Source organism: Trichomycterus rosablanca, chromosome 3 (genome assembly GCF_030014385.1).
Source record: "Trichomycterus rosablanca isolate fTriRos1 chromosome 3, fTriRos1.hap1, whole genome shotgun sequence".
In the NCBI taxonomy this organism is placed as follows: Eukaryota; Metazoa; Chordata; class Actinopteri; order Siluriformes; family Trichomycteridae; genus Trichomycterus; species Trichomycterus rosablanca.
The window spans coordinates 41,223,126-41,237,661 of NC_085990.1; the positions used below are offsets into that span (position 1 = coordinate 41,223,126).

General features: G+C 39.4%; 1 protein-coding gene across 1 annotated transcript in view; it reads left to right on the forward strand.

The window, feature by feature from the left end:
• emc2 (ER membrane protein complex subunit 2) overlaps window positions 1-14,536 on the forward strand; it is a 54,360-nt gene that overhangs the window by 5,287 nt on the left and 34,537 nt on the right. The window contains exons 2-5 of the mRNA XM_062992117.1: window positions 3,096-3,209; window positions 6,669-6,733; window positions 7,436-7,521; window positions 11,396-11,453. Coding sequence (XP_062848187.1) covers window positions 3,096-3,209; window positions 6,669-6,733; window positions 7,436-7,521; window positions 11,396-11,453 — 323 coding nt within the window. The remainder of the gene's footprint in view (window positions 1-3,095; window positions 3,210-6,668; window positions 6,734-7,435; window positions 7,522-11,395; window positions 11,454-14,536) is intronic.

Genomic DNA, 14,536 nt, shown 5'->3' on the forward strand with positions numbered 1-14,536 from the left:
CTGGCACCTGCTCACAGTGCCAAAACCACTGGTGAATGGTTTACTGACCATGGTATTACTGTGCTCAATTGGCCTGCCAACTCTCCTGACCTGAACCCCATAGAGAATCTGTGGGATATTGTGAAGAGAAAGTTGAGAGACACAAGACCCAACACTCTGGATGAGCTTAAGGCCGCTATCGAAGCATCCTGGGCCTCCATAACACCTCAGCAGTGCCACAGGCTGATTGCCTCCATGCCACGCCGCATTGAAGCAGTCATTTCTGCAAAAGGATTCCCGACCAAGTATTGAGTGCATAACTGAACATAATTATTTGAAGGTTGACTTTTTTTGTATTAAAAACACTTTTCTTTTATTGGTCGGATGAAATATGCTAATTTTTTGAGATAGGAATTTTGGGTTTTCATGAGCTGTATGCCAAAATCATCAGTATTTAAACAATAAAAGACCTGAAATATTTCAGTTGGTGTGCAATGAATCTAAAATATATGAAAGTTAAATTTTTATCATTACATTATGGAAAATAATGAACTTTATCACAATATGCTAATTTTTTGAGAAGGACCTGTATATATATATTTTAAAACTGAATCACTGTCAACGTGTGTAGTGTACCTGAAAAGTTGTGATGTTTTAATAACTGCTGCGTTATGTGTGCTGCTGAGAAAGCCAACACATACATCACGAATCAACAACTGGTCATCCACAAGTGCCTGCAAAACAATCAATGGCCATCCCTTTCTATGTACATAGCCCCTGTACCCGACTGCTGGAGGGAGGATTGGAATGTGTGTACCATCCAGTGCAGCGTACACCTGTGGTATATGATGCGCTGCGTAATTACGCGGTGCTATTTCTTCTGCCTCCTGCGCATTTGGTAATACGACGTAATGTTTAATTGGTTTTGATGTTATTGCTTGGCATACAGCGTATACACTATGGTGAACTGTTGTTACGCTCACGCCGAACGTCTCGCCCACTACTACTTGTATAAGGCAATAGCAATCCTCTTTTCAGTTGGCACGGGTGGCCGGTGACTGTAAACTTTTGGCTCTACAGATGACCCGATCATAGCTCATCAAAGGCTGATTTTGACATTCTGAAATTCTTGATCCAAAGCTCGTTTGAAAAATGGTTCTGCACAATGTGCTCCCAAAATTGTTTAGTGCGTTTTACGTTCCCAGATGCGGGGTGAACGTCGCCGTGGCACGGAGATTTGAGCCCACATTAGACGGGCCATTGCTCGTTCTGCCCGACGTCTCTCACGTCATGTAAAGGTTTTTTCACATAACTGTAGTTGATGGAAACGCAACATTTTCCGCTTTTTTTTCTGCCGATATTTCATAAATGCGCTTTACACTTGCGAAATGTTTGGATGGAAACGGTTAATGGCAACAGGAATTACAGGCAAGTTTATTAATGATCAAATTGAGTTCACACTTAATAAAATACTTGTAATTTAGACTATATTCAAACCTTAAAAAAGCCTTGGCGAACTAAAACACTTAATGACGGTTAATATGGCATTGCAGCCTGCAAATATTCTCTTGCTGGCTTGCTGAAATGATTTAAATGTATTTTTTCGTTGAATAAAAATGTATTGAAACGAATAATAACTTAAAATGTAGTATTATTTTATATATTATATTGTTATGTTAATTATACCTACTAAATAGATGGTTAATAGTGGCGCAATAACCAGGCTAGATTTGCTTTGATCTGTAAAGTCGCATGCAGGATCAGTACACGTGTGAATTAGTGTAACATCGGTAACGCCGGGAACATCACTACCCCACTCAGATCCTCTCTAAACCACATCAGATGAACATGTTGGTTCTTCTAGCGCGCATGATAACGCAGGTTTAAACTCTTACAGACTTTATTCTTTATTCTATTTTTTTTACCATATTTTGATTAGATGTGCATTTAAAATATTTAGCCTAAACACTTTTTTTTCGTTTCACACTGTATATCTAGCCTAGGCTAGAAGCTAAATTTAAACCTTTTTTAATAGAGAAAAGACGCGCATCCCTACTCTGTTCTGTATTTAACAATAAACACACATTTGATTGGTCTTAAAGCTGTCTCATCTTTGTCATTATAAAGCAATAATATACCGAATCATAGCCTAACAATAAAGCTTGTTTATATAGCTCTAAAATCCAGATCAATTAAGTCATTTTCAAAAAAAAAAAAAAAAATGGCGATATTATCGCATACCGCGATATTAAGACAGGCTGAATATCGCAAGGGGAAATTCTTTCACCGCGACAGCCCTAGCTGTTGGTAGTTACTTGTAATACACATATGGAATTTAGCTGATATGTAAGGTATTTAGGATTAATACTTAAGTGAATTTGATAAGGCTACTCATTTGAAGTATTTATGAAACAACACAGAACGCTTACAGACAGTCTTGGTAAGTACCCAACGACAATGGTACAAGGAGGAACAAGCTGCAACATGCTGACAGGTTGTTGGTTGGACAAGACTAATTGATTTGAGAGAAATGTCACCAGGATGCACTGTAGGCTGACCCATCCCGCAGCGTACACAAGTTAAAAGGCCTGCTAGTAATAGCCTGGTACTAGAAATAACAGGACTCATTCAGAAGTCTTGTGAAGTCCATGTCTCAGCAGGTCAGAGCTGTATTGACTGCATATTATTTGGGTGGTCCTAAAAAAACTGGATCAATAATGTAGATAAGATCAAAAAAGATACCTTACAAAATATTAGGAAACGTAGACTTATGAACTATTGTATACATAATATAACAGTTTACGCAAAGATTTCATGCTCAGCATACATGATTTTAGATTTGTGCAATCAAGCTATGGTTTGTACATGTATGGCATGTAGCAGACACATTTATCCAAAGAAGCTTACATTTCTGATCAAATTACATTTTTGATCAGTGCACTGCCCACCACAGCTGCTATAGTAACTTTTAGTTTTGTGTCACCTACCTATATTTAGATCTCAGCAGTTATTATTAAAATTCAGTTTAACTTCACTTAAATGTTGCTTTTTTAAACCTGGAAAACCTTTTAGATTTTCCAAAATAAAATACACAATGTTTCTGCTTTATCTTGCAGAGATGCGTGACAAACTTCGAAAGTGGAGAGAAGAGAATTACAGGAATAGTGAGCAGATTGTGGACGTGGGCGAGGAACTGATCAATGAGCATGCATCAAAGCTTGGAGATGACGGTAAGTGCAAACCAAAATCTGCGATAGTTTCGCTTCGTATTCTTTTTCCTTTAAATCCTTTATGATAAGCATTTGTACTGAGCAGTCTGTTGTTTTTTTAATAGAATGTCAAGTTTTTGATTGATTAATTAAGATTATTATAAGAGAACGCTAGACAAATATATACTGAAATGAATTATGATTTGTACTTGGTGGGAATTCTGGGTAGAAGAGCTTAAATTTGCCTGCTGGGTAATTATGGAGTGTCTTGGAGCTTATGTTTTTTAGGTATGCAGTGATCTTTCTCTCTGATACTAATTTATCATTTAGATTCCTACAAGGTTATTATAAGTTATTGTATAAATATATTTATTTAATTATTAAAGGTCAGGTTGGTGGTGCATTAGGTCACTGGACCATAATCACAGTAACAAACTGTGGTCAGCTTGACAAATCATCACGGGCCCTCGGCCATCACCCCTCAGACATAGTCAATCGTCTTTATGTAGATGCAGACCGGCAGATAGCACTGCTGTTGATTCGAAACCTGACCTTAACATAATTTACAGAGCACCTTGCATAACAAATTCATTATGATAAAGCAGCAGTTTCAAACTGGCTATCAGACTTTTAAAACTTTTAAAACTTAGAACACCAGTCTATTAATCAAGAGGGTTGGTTGCTAAATAGACAGCAGTAAGAGTTGAAAGCCCAACCAAATACGTAAGTTATGAATTAATTAAAAGAAACATGGTTTACTGTAACAATACCAGATTTATCCTCAAGTTCAGTAATCAATCATGACTGCTGTCAGTGCTCTTTTGTTGTATAAGGCCATATTAAGCTACTTTCTTGATAAATAAATGAATGATTCTTTTTTGTTACTCCTGTCAGGAGTCGCCACACCGAATTGTTTGTCCTCGCATTTGTTTTGGCACAGGTTTTGCACCTGGTGCACTTCCTGATGCCCATCCTATCTATCTGTGCTTGGGATGCACTGATATACAGTATGCCCCCCTGAATGGCTAGGTTCATGTACAGCCCAGGATTCAAACCGCCCGAACTTAGGCAATGTTACCAGCAGCATGGCTTTTGCCACTACGCCACAGAAGCTCACACGCTGGCTTATTTATAATGGGTTATAGTTAGAGCTCGAGCTAAAGTGGTGTTATTCCTTTCATAGTAACTGTAGTTGTTATAAACAGCTTATGATATTATGTTATACTGTGAGACAACAGTAAATTACGTAGCAAATAAAACCTGCGTTGCTACTTGGGAAATAATGAAAAACAAATCCCCCTACCCATATAGACTCTTCTTATTTTATATTTCAAAGTAGTTTTTCAATGCAATACTAATATTGCTGTATTGCTATTACTGTTAAGTGCAGAAGTGTTTGGTTTGAGATTGCTGTATTGGTTCATTTGGGCCCATGTACAGGCTACTCTCATCTCGATAGCCACATTTTACTAACCAACAATGTTTCTGAATTTATGTTCCTACTAAAGTTTATAGATGCATCTAATTCCATTTATTTGGTGGTAAAGGATTTGTCTCTGTTTCTTAATTCCTTGTTAGTCATTGGGATTAACTCTAGCTGATGACTAATTTGCCAGTATATATAGAGCTAGTTCAATCACCTTATTTATAAAAAGTGTAAAGTGTGGTCTTTTGCCAAGATAATTAAAAACTTCAAACTGGCAGTTTGTGCTAAAAGGAAGTTTGTCCAGATGGTCAGATGTACCAAAAAATCAGGTCTAATGTTCAGCAGATCTGTTGATAGTGTGCAGATTACAGCTGACTGTTTAAACACAGATGACCGTTTGGGTTTCTTCCTTGCCTTGTCAAGAAACCATTATTACATGTACTTTTTAATAGGCCAAACCAGTCTATCCCTATTTATATGAGAACAGAAATAAATTATCCAGTCGTAAATTAATTTGAGGCCCAAATGCGTTTTAATTCATTCACATTTTGATTGAACACATTATGTAACTTAATCAAATCAGTCAGATGCTATTAATTCATTTCACTTTACACAGTATATGCCAACGAAGTACACGCAGACATTGATGAGCTGCACATTTTGGGTGCTTTTTAGCTTTTTTTGGCCACTTGTGTCATTATGAGTCATACAGCATTTAAACCGTGGGGTAAACACATAACACCGCCTGGTTTCATTGAAACTGTAGAATATGAATATGATCAAAGCTTGACTTAAAATCATAAGAACAAGAGGGAGCTGTGTACATTTGTTTTGGCAAAAAATAATTTTTTTGTTCAGAAACATTTTCTCGCTCTTTCTCAATTGACAAGTTTCAGCTGATGAAATACACATTGCCTGTAAAACTGTTTTCTGTTATGTCTCATTAATTCTATTCAATGGTTCCATTAGCCAAGCTCATTATTCATTGTATGTTTATTGTTTGAGCAGAATGTCCAAGCATGTGTTTTGCTGAGCGTTTGATTTTTATTAGCATGTTGTAGAAACAGTAGAACATGTTTTTTGTTAATTGTATTGTAAAAAAAAAATTAAAATCACTGTGTGCAAAACATAAATAAGAACTATTTTGTGACCTGAAAAGACTACGCTTATGTACAGTCAACTGTCAGTGGTATTATAACAAAGTGGAAGTGATTGGGAACGACAGCAGGCCACGTAAAATGACAGAGCGTGGGAACAGTTTGGGGATGGCCCCTTCTTGTTCCAACATGACCTCGCACCAGGGCAATTAATTTGCCATAAAGACATGGATGAGCAAGTTTGGTGTGGAAGTCTTGACTGGCCTACACAGAGTCCTGACCTCAACCCGATAAAACACCTTTGGGATGAATTAGAGTGAAGACTGCGAGCCAGGCCTTCTCGTCCAACATCGGTGTCTGACCTCACAAATGCGCTTCTGGAAGAATGGTCAAAAATTCCCATAAACACACTCCTAAACATTGTGGAAAGCCTTCTCAGAAGAGTGGAAGCTGTTATAGGTGCAAAGGATGGGCCGACATCATATTAAACCCTATGGATTAAGAATGGGACGTCACTCAAGTTCATGTGCGTGTAAAGGCAGACGAGCGAATACTTTTGGCAAATAGTGTATCTGCCAGCTGGTTGAGCAATGTCTCTCACATATCTCTCACAAGTCACATAGATCCTTTGCTTTTGCTTTTTTGATTAAACACGTATGCTTAGCATATGCATTTATACATACCACAGAGCATATGGATTATTATTTATAGGATGCTGTATAACTGTGTTGAAGCATCAGCACTGGCAAGGTTTCATCCCTTGTCTTGTCTGTCTGTAGTTTTCACATGTACTTCACAAAATGCATTTATTTTTTATGGGTGTCTCTTCAATGTGTTTTTACAATCTGTTATAGTGAGACTCAATGTTAAATATACACCGTGACAATATCAGCCTTTTTTCCCACCCATCTGAAAACGAGGTTGTAAACATGGTGTTCTTTTGTGTTTTATCCCCAGTCTGGATAATATATGAGCAAGTGTTGATTGCAGCGCTGGACTGTAGTCGGGACGATTTGGCCTGGGTGAGTTAGTATCCCTTCCTTTTCAATGATTCACTCAGCCCAAGGCTTTAACTGAAACACTAATTCTTACAAATGGCTCTTTCCAGTGGCGAGAAAAAGTGGGAAAATGACCACAGCTGTAATGGGTCAATGGTCAAACATTCCTTTTTGACCAGAAAAACATACGTTTTGATGATCACTCACCAAGGTTAAAAGAAAGTGCTATTTTTGTTCTGCTTCCACACTTAACTGGACAAAGTAGCATCCTGTCTCTCCCTTTAATAGTAACTGGTGCAAAATTGTGGGAACCCACAGCAATGGGCTTTAGGTTCCCACCCGTGTCAGTTGCAATTTTTCAAATTGTCTCTCACAGCTGTATCACTGACCTGTTTATCATGGAACCCACAAACTGGAAAGTTCTTTCACTCCACTTCATGGTCAGCAAAAACCTCCAGTTTAGGATTGCACTGTCAAACCAGACAGTTTATGCGTTTTACAGTAAGTCTTTGAGTAAGAACACACTTGCGTTTAAAGGCTAAAAGCCCAGCAATATTTTATTGCCTAAAACAGTATGATGCAATTTCAGCTCTGCTTTGTTACCCACCACATGGTGATAAGTACGGGGCATCCAATGCTGACCTCAAGGTCAACCATATTTACTTTTGAATATGTGCTTTTTACATGTGTGTGCACTTACACTACAGGTTTTTGTGTTTTGTTCAGAGTTGTCTACAGGAGCTGAAGAGGCAGTTTCCCGACAGTCACAGAGTGACGCGATTAGCCGGCATGCGGCTAGAGGCACTGGAGAGGTAAGATTCATTGGGCCCAAACTTAGCAAGCCGGTCTTGGGTGTGTCCTAGGGTGGGCATACCGATTTGTAAGCAGATTGAGTGCTGGGATGGGGGTGTTTATTTATTGGGCCAAGTGAGCAATTCCCAGGGAGGAAGTGGTAGATCACGCTATTATTCTGTATGTTCCTATTCTTTCCGCAATTACCTTTCCTTTTGCTCCTGTCCGAGCAGACCCAACACGGACTGTCACACTTTTTTCAGCCTGTGAATCATCCCCGTGCTCCTTTCAAATAAACGGAAAGAAACGAGAGGAATTGTTAATGTTTCAGTCTGTTCACCATATTGACTTGTTTTTCTCTCATGCCATAATTGAGAGTGATCGCTTCTGCACTGTTAGAGTAAATAAACTGCAAATTTGTGTCTAATTGTCATCAGACTTGCTGCCTGAACGCAGCCTTATCCGTGCACACACAACCTGCCTGAATTCAACATAAATAAAGCCATGCGCTGGTGGGAGTGTGCCTGCCTACCATGTTAGATATAATAGAGAGCAGTTGGGTAATAAAGTAGATGTGAGTGGTAGGAGTGGCAGTGGAAGTGGAGCTATTTACTGATAATCGAAACCAGAGTAGCTTCTGTTGGTGTCTGCGCACAAGCAGGTTTTAATCAAAAAGCTGCAGGTTGCCTGCAGAAGTTATTTTTTATTGTTTTATTTTTTATTTATTTGATTAATAAATAGGGTACATGAGGTGGGAATTTGGGGTGATGTGTACATAGCAACAAATAAGTTACAGTCAGTGATTTGTTTTCTCTCAAAGGTCATCTGTGTAGCAGGTGTAGCTTATATACTAACCAATGAATGTGCAGTTATACCCAATAATAATGGGGAGCGAAGGTTGACCTGTGTGGTCAGATCCAACAGACGAGCTACTGTAGCTCAAATTGCTGAAGAAGTTAATGCTGGTTCTGATAGAAAGGTGTCAGAATACACAGTGCATCACAGTTTGTTGCGTATGGGGCTGCATAGCCACAGACCAGTCAGGGTGCCCATGCTGACCCCTGTCCACCGCCCAAAGCGCCAACAATGGGCACATGAGCATCGGAACTGGACCACGGAGCAATGGAAGAAGGTGGCCTGGTCTGATGAATCACGTTTTCTTTGTCACCAGGATGAACTATGGGAAGAAGGCAGTGTGATGCTTTAGGCAATGTTCTGCTGGGAAACCTTGGGTCCTGCCATTGATGTGGATGCTACTTTGACACGTACCACCTACTTTGTACTACGATGTACGCCCTTTCATTGAAACGATATTCTGATACAAGCAATTTTCATAAACTTAATTGATGTAATTTTAAGTTTAAATGGAAAACATCTAATTTTCCTGACAAATGTCCACATGCTCTATTATTAAACCCTCAGCAAGAGAAAACATCCTTTTGTCTTGATAACCTCTAATAAGCAATTTCGTTAAGTGATAAGCCTCTGACGCCTCCCTTGTGGAATCTTTGCCTTTGTTCTCTTGCAAAAGCTTCCATCTCATTGAGGTTTCATGGCTTTTGTGCTTCAACTGCTGTCTTTAAATTCTACCAAAGATTTTCTATGGGATGGGATTTCAATCTGGAGATTGAGAAGGCACTCCAGGATATTTTAGGGCGGATTTCTAATCAAGCTTTGGTTGTCTTGAAGGTGTGCTTGCTGGAAAGTTCAGTTATCGCCAGTGTTTAATTTCACAGCGTCAGCCCTTAGTATTTCTGTAAATCCATTTCCACATCACTGATCCACATCCATGCTTAGTCGTGGGAATAGTATTCTTCTAGTCTTGAGCCTCTCCTTTCCTGCACCAGACAGACCCATGATCCTCATGACCAAACAGTTTTAGTTTTAGATTTGTCACTCTATAGCAGGGGTGGGGAACCTTTTATCCACCGAGGGCCAGATTAATAATTACATATCTGGTCACGGGCCACATACTACAATGATGCAACACACAGCCAAATAATACAGGCTTTATAAATTATGCTGATGGCATGTAGTGCTTATATTTGATCTCAGACTTACCTTATCATCATTTCAATGTGACGGTAGTGAACTCACCACATAACTCACCTCAGTCACACTGTCCAGTTCCTTTCTGGGTCGTGTGAAGGAAGTTTGCTGTGCAATCAAATTATGTTTGAGCACCTTTATTTTCTCCGCTCGTTCCGATCCCTGCAGAGTGCTATACTTTGCGTGTTTGGTGGTATGATGTCTTTCAATATTATTTTTCTTTAGAACAGCGAGAGATTCTCCACAAATTAAACATACTGGCTTTCCTTTCACTTCTACAAAAAAGAAATCCGTTGTCCTTTTTTCTTGAAAGACGCGACATTCATCATCAACTTTCCTGCGCTTCGACATTTTTACAAACTTAAACCAGAAAGACGCAGCTAACTGGACGAACCTACAGTCACGGTTGTCGCAGCTCATTGGTTAATTTGATATACGCGTCATCATTAATTGCGGAGACAGAGACGCCTGGGCGGCTTTGTTTACCTTGTTGCTACGCGACACTGAAACGGATTATGCGGAACCGATGATTATGATGATTAATAAATTAGTAAATTAAAAACAATAACATGTAGGAAATATATGGCGGGCCACATTTGAGCGGGGGGCCGTATACGGCCCGCGGGCCGGAGGTTCCCCACCCCTGCTCTATAGAATGTATATTGTGTATATTGCTTGGAGATACATCCCAAAGACTGATGCTTACCCAGAAATCAAAAACTACTGCAAAATAAAATGGCAAGAAGACTGGTCCACCAATACTCAAAACAAACTGTATGAAATAACTCCAAACCTTAATATTAAACACAATCGAGATTTCCTAAATAGGCACGACCAGACAGTTATTACCAGGTGCCGAATCAGCCATACTGCCCTTACCCACCGACACCTGCTGGTTGGCGAGCAGGCACCAACCTGTCAATTCTGTGGTACACCCCAAACAATCAAACATATTTTATTAGAATGTCCTACAGTTTCAGCCATCAGAGACCATTTTTACAGGGTTGTGAACATAAAAGAACTGTTCGAAAAGATTTCTCCATCTAAAATTCGTAACTTTTTAGAAAGTCTAAATTTTAAACAAATGATCTGAGCATATTTTTTACTATTATTTTTTACTATTTATTTTCACGTTTTACTAAATTCTAATAGTAAGATCTAATAAACGTCTATGCCATATAATAGCCAGTGTGTTGCTAATATGGCAATAAACCCAAACAAACAAACAATAGAACTGTGTACCAGAATTCTGCAGGCCTATCCAAATTTCTTCTGGTGTGTGACCCTTCCTGTGCTTCTTGTTTACAAGGGGTGTGCATCATGGAATCTGCTAGTCCTGTGTTGTTGGGTGGCACGGTGACTCAGTGGGTAGCACTTTCGCCTCACAGCAAGAAGGTCCTGGGTTCGATCCCCAGGTGGGGCGGCCTGGGTCCTTTCTGTGTGGAGTTTGCATGTTCTCCTTGTATGTGTGTGGGTTTCCTCCGGGAGCTCCAGTTTCCCCTTACAGTCAGGTTATTCAGAGATACAAAATTATCCATGACTGTGTTTGACTTTAAACTTGTGAACTGATGAATCTTGTGTAACCAGTAACTACCGTTTCTGTCATTAATGTAACCAAAATGTGTAAAACATATTGTTAAAATCCTAATAAATAAGTAATCCTCTTATGGTGGACAGTGACACATTTGTCCCAGCCTTCATCAGTTCTACTTCTTTGTTCGGGTGAGATTGCTTAGGCCACTGGATTAATTGTTGGACTTTCTCCCATGGCCGGGCATGTTTGCTGCTGTGTGTGATGTGTACTGCTGCCAAATCTATGACACCGTTCTGTTCTTGCTTTTAAAGGTATGATGATGCCAACAAGTTGTATGATTCAGTACTACAAGAAGATCCCACCAATACGGTATGTAAAAATTTATATAATGCAGTGGTCAAATTGTTTTGTGACAGATTTTTATTTAGCTTCCACCCAAATTTACCTTCCACCCAAACCCCCTCTGAAATACACCCACTGCATGCACGTTTTTGGAACAAAAAACAGAGTTTCTTACATTTACTTTTATTTCATTGCAGACAGGTATTTCATGTTTTATTTGGTCAACTTAAGGCTTATTTTTTGCACAGTAAAGTGGCATTTGTACATGTAACTCCGTATTGTAGTGCTTGACAAAAAATTGCCAAAGTAATCCCTCACCCATGTGGTTATATCAGCTATTGTTGAGTGGCGGTTCTTGATGCAGTGCCATCCGAGGAATCGAAGATCACGCGCGTTCAGCTTAAGCTTGCGCTCTTGGCCTTTATGCACTGAAATTCCTCCCGATTCCTTGAATCATGTAATGATATTATGCACTGTAGAGGGAGAAATATGCAAATCTCTTCCAATCTTTCTTTGAGGTACATTGTTTTTAAACATTTCAGTCATTTTTTCACACATTTGTTGACAAATTGGAGATCCTCTGATAATCTTTGCTCATCAAGGACTCAGCCTTTCTTGAATGCTGCTTTTGTACCAAACCATGATTACAGTCACCTGTTGACATCACCTGTTTGGTATCACATCATTATTTAGTTTTTTCACCTCATTACTAGCCCTAAATTGCCCCCCTTTTTCTGATTTGTGGTTGTACAGACATAATAGGGGCACATCAGCAAAAAACTTTTCCTTTATTCAAGCTCATGTTACATTTACATAACTTTAGGCATTAAGGTCAGTCCTTATACTATTCCTTATAATCAACACACGTCAGTTAACAGTGTAAAGCTTATTGCTGGATGGATGCCTGGTGTCAAACAATCTTTTATGTTTTTGATTTACAGTGAGTTTTAGTTGAATCATTTATAGCAACCCAATCTGCAAAGTGTTTTGCCAGTCTGTCACCGCTTCCCTAAGCTGCCATTACCCAAAAACACGTACCTGATTTTAATTGATTCCATAAGGACACTGAGCCATATAAGAAAATAAATATTTGAAAGAGTTTTCAAAAGAAACTATGACCATATTTGTTTTGGCTTTCTACTGTTGACGCGTAACACAATTCTGGCACACGGACTTGCTTAGACATATTAAACATTTTCTGTGGGCCGGCTAAGTGTGCAAAATGAAGCATTTTGTTCTTTTGGACTTTGGATTCCACACCCAGTATTCAGACCGTTTTAAACCCGTAGAGGCTTTGCTGACAAAGTCAATAAACCCTCATGTGCATCGATGCAGTCACGTCTCTCTTATTCTCCTTCTCTTTCTGCCCGCTCTACTTTTGCACCCCTGAACTATCGTCATCCCCATCCTGCTAGAAAAGATTCACTGCCTGTCCTCGAGCTCCTCTCGCATACATTATATCATTACCGTTGGTATTTATTTTACTATCTGTTTCTTTTGGCCCAACGAGACCCCATCACTCTTTCTCCAGCCTCTCTGTTTGTTTTTCAGGCCTTTCAACCGAGACACCATCCCCATTCCCATGATTAAACGGCTAGCACATTGAAAGAACGGGAGGTTGACATTACTTGTGCAAAATGGAAAGCGTCATAACAGTGTACTTAAATTATTATTTAAAATCTGGCACATGTGTATCTCTTTGTCCCTACGCTAACATTTTTGAAGGGATAAACACAATACCTTATTTGAGGAAATCTGTTTCCCTATTCACAGACATCCAAGTTAAACATAAGTGGAAAGAGCATACAGTACAACGTTCCATAATAATATTTAGAAAACACGTCTCCAAAGATGTTGCATTTTTTCGTGAGCCCATCATATTTTTTCATTCATTAATCAGTCATTTTAAACAGCATTGAGCACAAGGCAGGAATCCACCTTGAAAATGGCAGCAGTTAATTGTAGGTCATCATACATTTGCAAGCTTACTTTCAGACATGGGCGGCACGGTGGCTAAGTGGGTAGCACTGTCGCCTCATAGCAAGAAGGTCCTGGGTTCGATCCCCAGGTGGGGCAGTTTGAGTCCGTTCTGTGTGGAGTTTGCATGTTCCTCTTGTGTCTGTGTAGGCACACAGGGTGCTCCGGTTTCCTCCCATAGTCCAAAGACATGCAAGTGAGGTGAATTGGAGACACTAAATTGTCCAAGACTGTGTTCGATATAACCTTGTGAACTGATGAGCCTTGTGTAATGGGTAACTACCGTTTCTGTCATGAATGTAACCAAGGTGTGAAACATGATGTTGAAATCCTAATAAACAAACAAACAAACTTTCAGACATGGGAATTTTTTGGTAGCCAGCTCACCTTCTGCAATGCTTTTGGGGGGTAAGAAAAAACCCCATAAAGGCACTGGGAGAAAATGCTAAACTTATTATAGACAGTGACTATAAGTGAGAATCAAAACCAGGCTTTTGAACCCATGCTACTGTATATCCATTTTACCTATGCAGCCACGGTTGGGTCCTTGAGCAAGACTTTTAACCCTGTCTAGCCATACAATGGCTGACCCTGTGCTCTGACCCCAGCTTTCAAACAAGCTGGGATATGCGGAAAACGAACTTCATTGTACTGTACACCTGTATATGTACATATGATAAATTAATTTATTTATTTGGATTTTAACGTCATGTTTTACACACTTTGGTTACATTCATGACAGAACAGGTAGTTACTCATTACACAAGATTTACTAGTTCACAAGTTTAATATCAAACAGTCATGGACAATTTTGTATCTCCAATTCACCTCACTTGCATGTCTTTGGACTGTGGGAGGAAACCAGAGCACCCGAAGGAAACCCACACAGACACGGAGAACATGCAAACTCCACACAGAAAGGACCATGACCGCTCCACCTGGGGATCGAACCCAGGGCCTTCTTGCTGTGAGGCGACAGTGATACCCATTGAGCCACTGTTCCACCCTATATGGTATAATATGGACAGATTTTATGTAACTGAAGCTGTTTAAAATGTGAAGCACTTGGATTTTATATTATTACTGTTGTATCTGGAACATGCAAATGCAGAGTAGTATAAGATTCCTTGTAC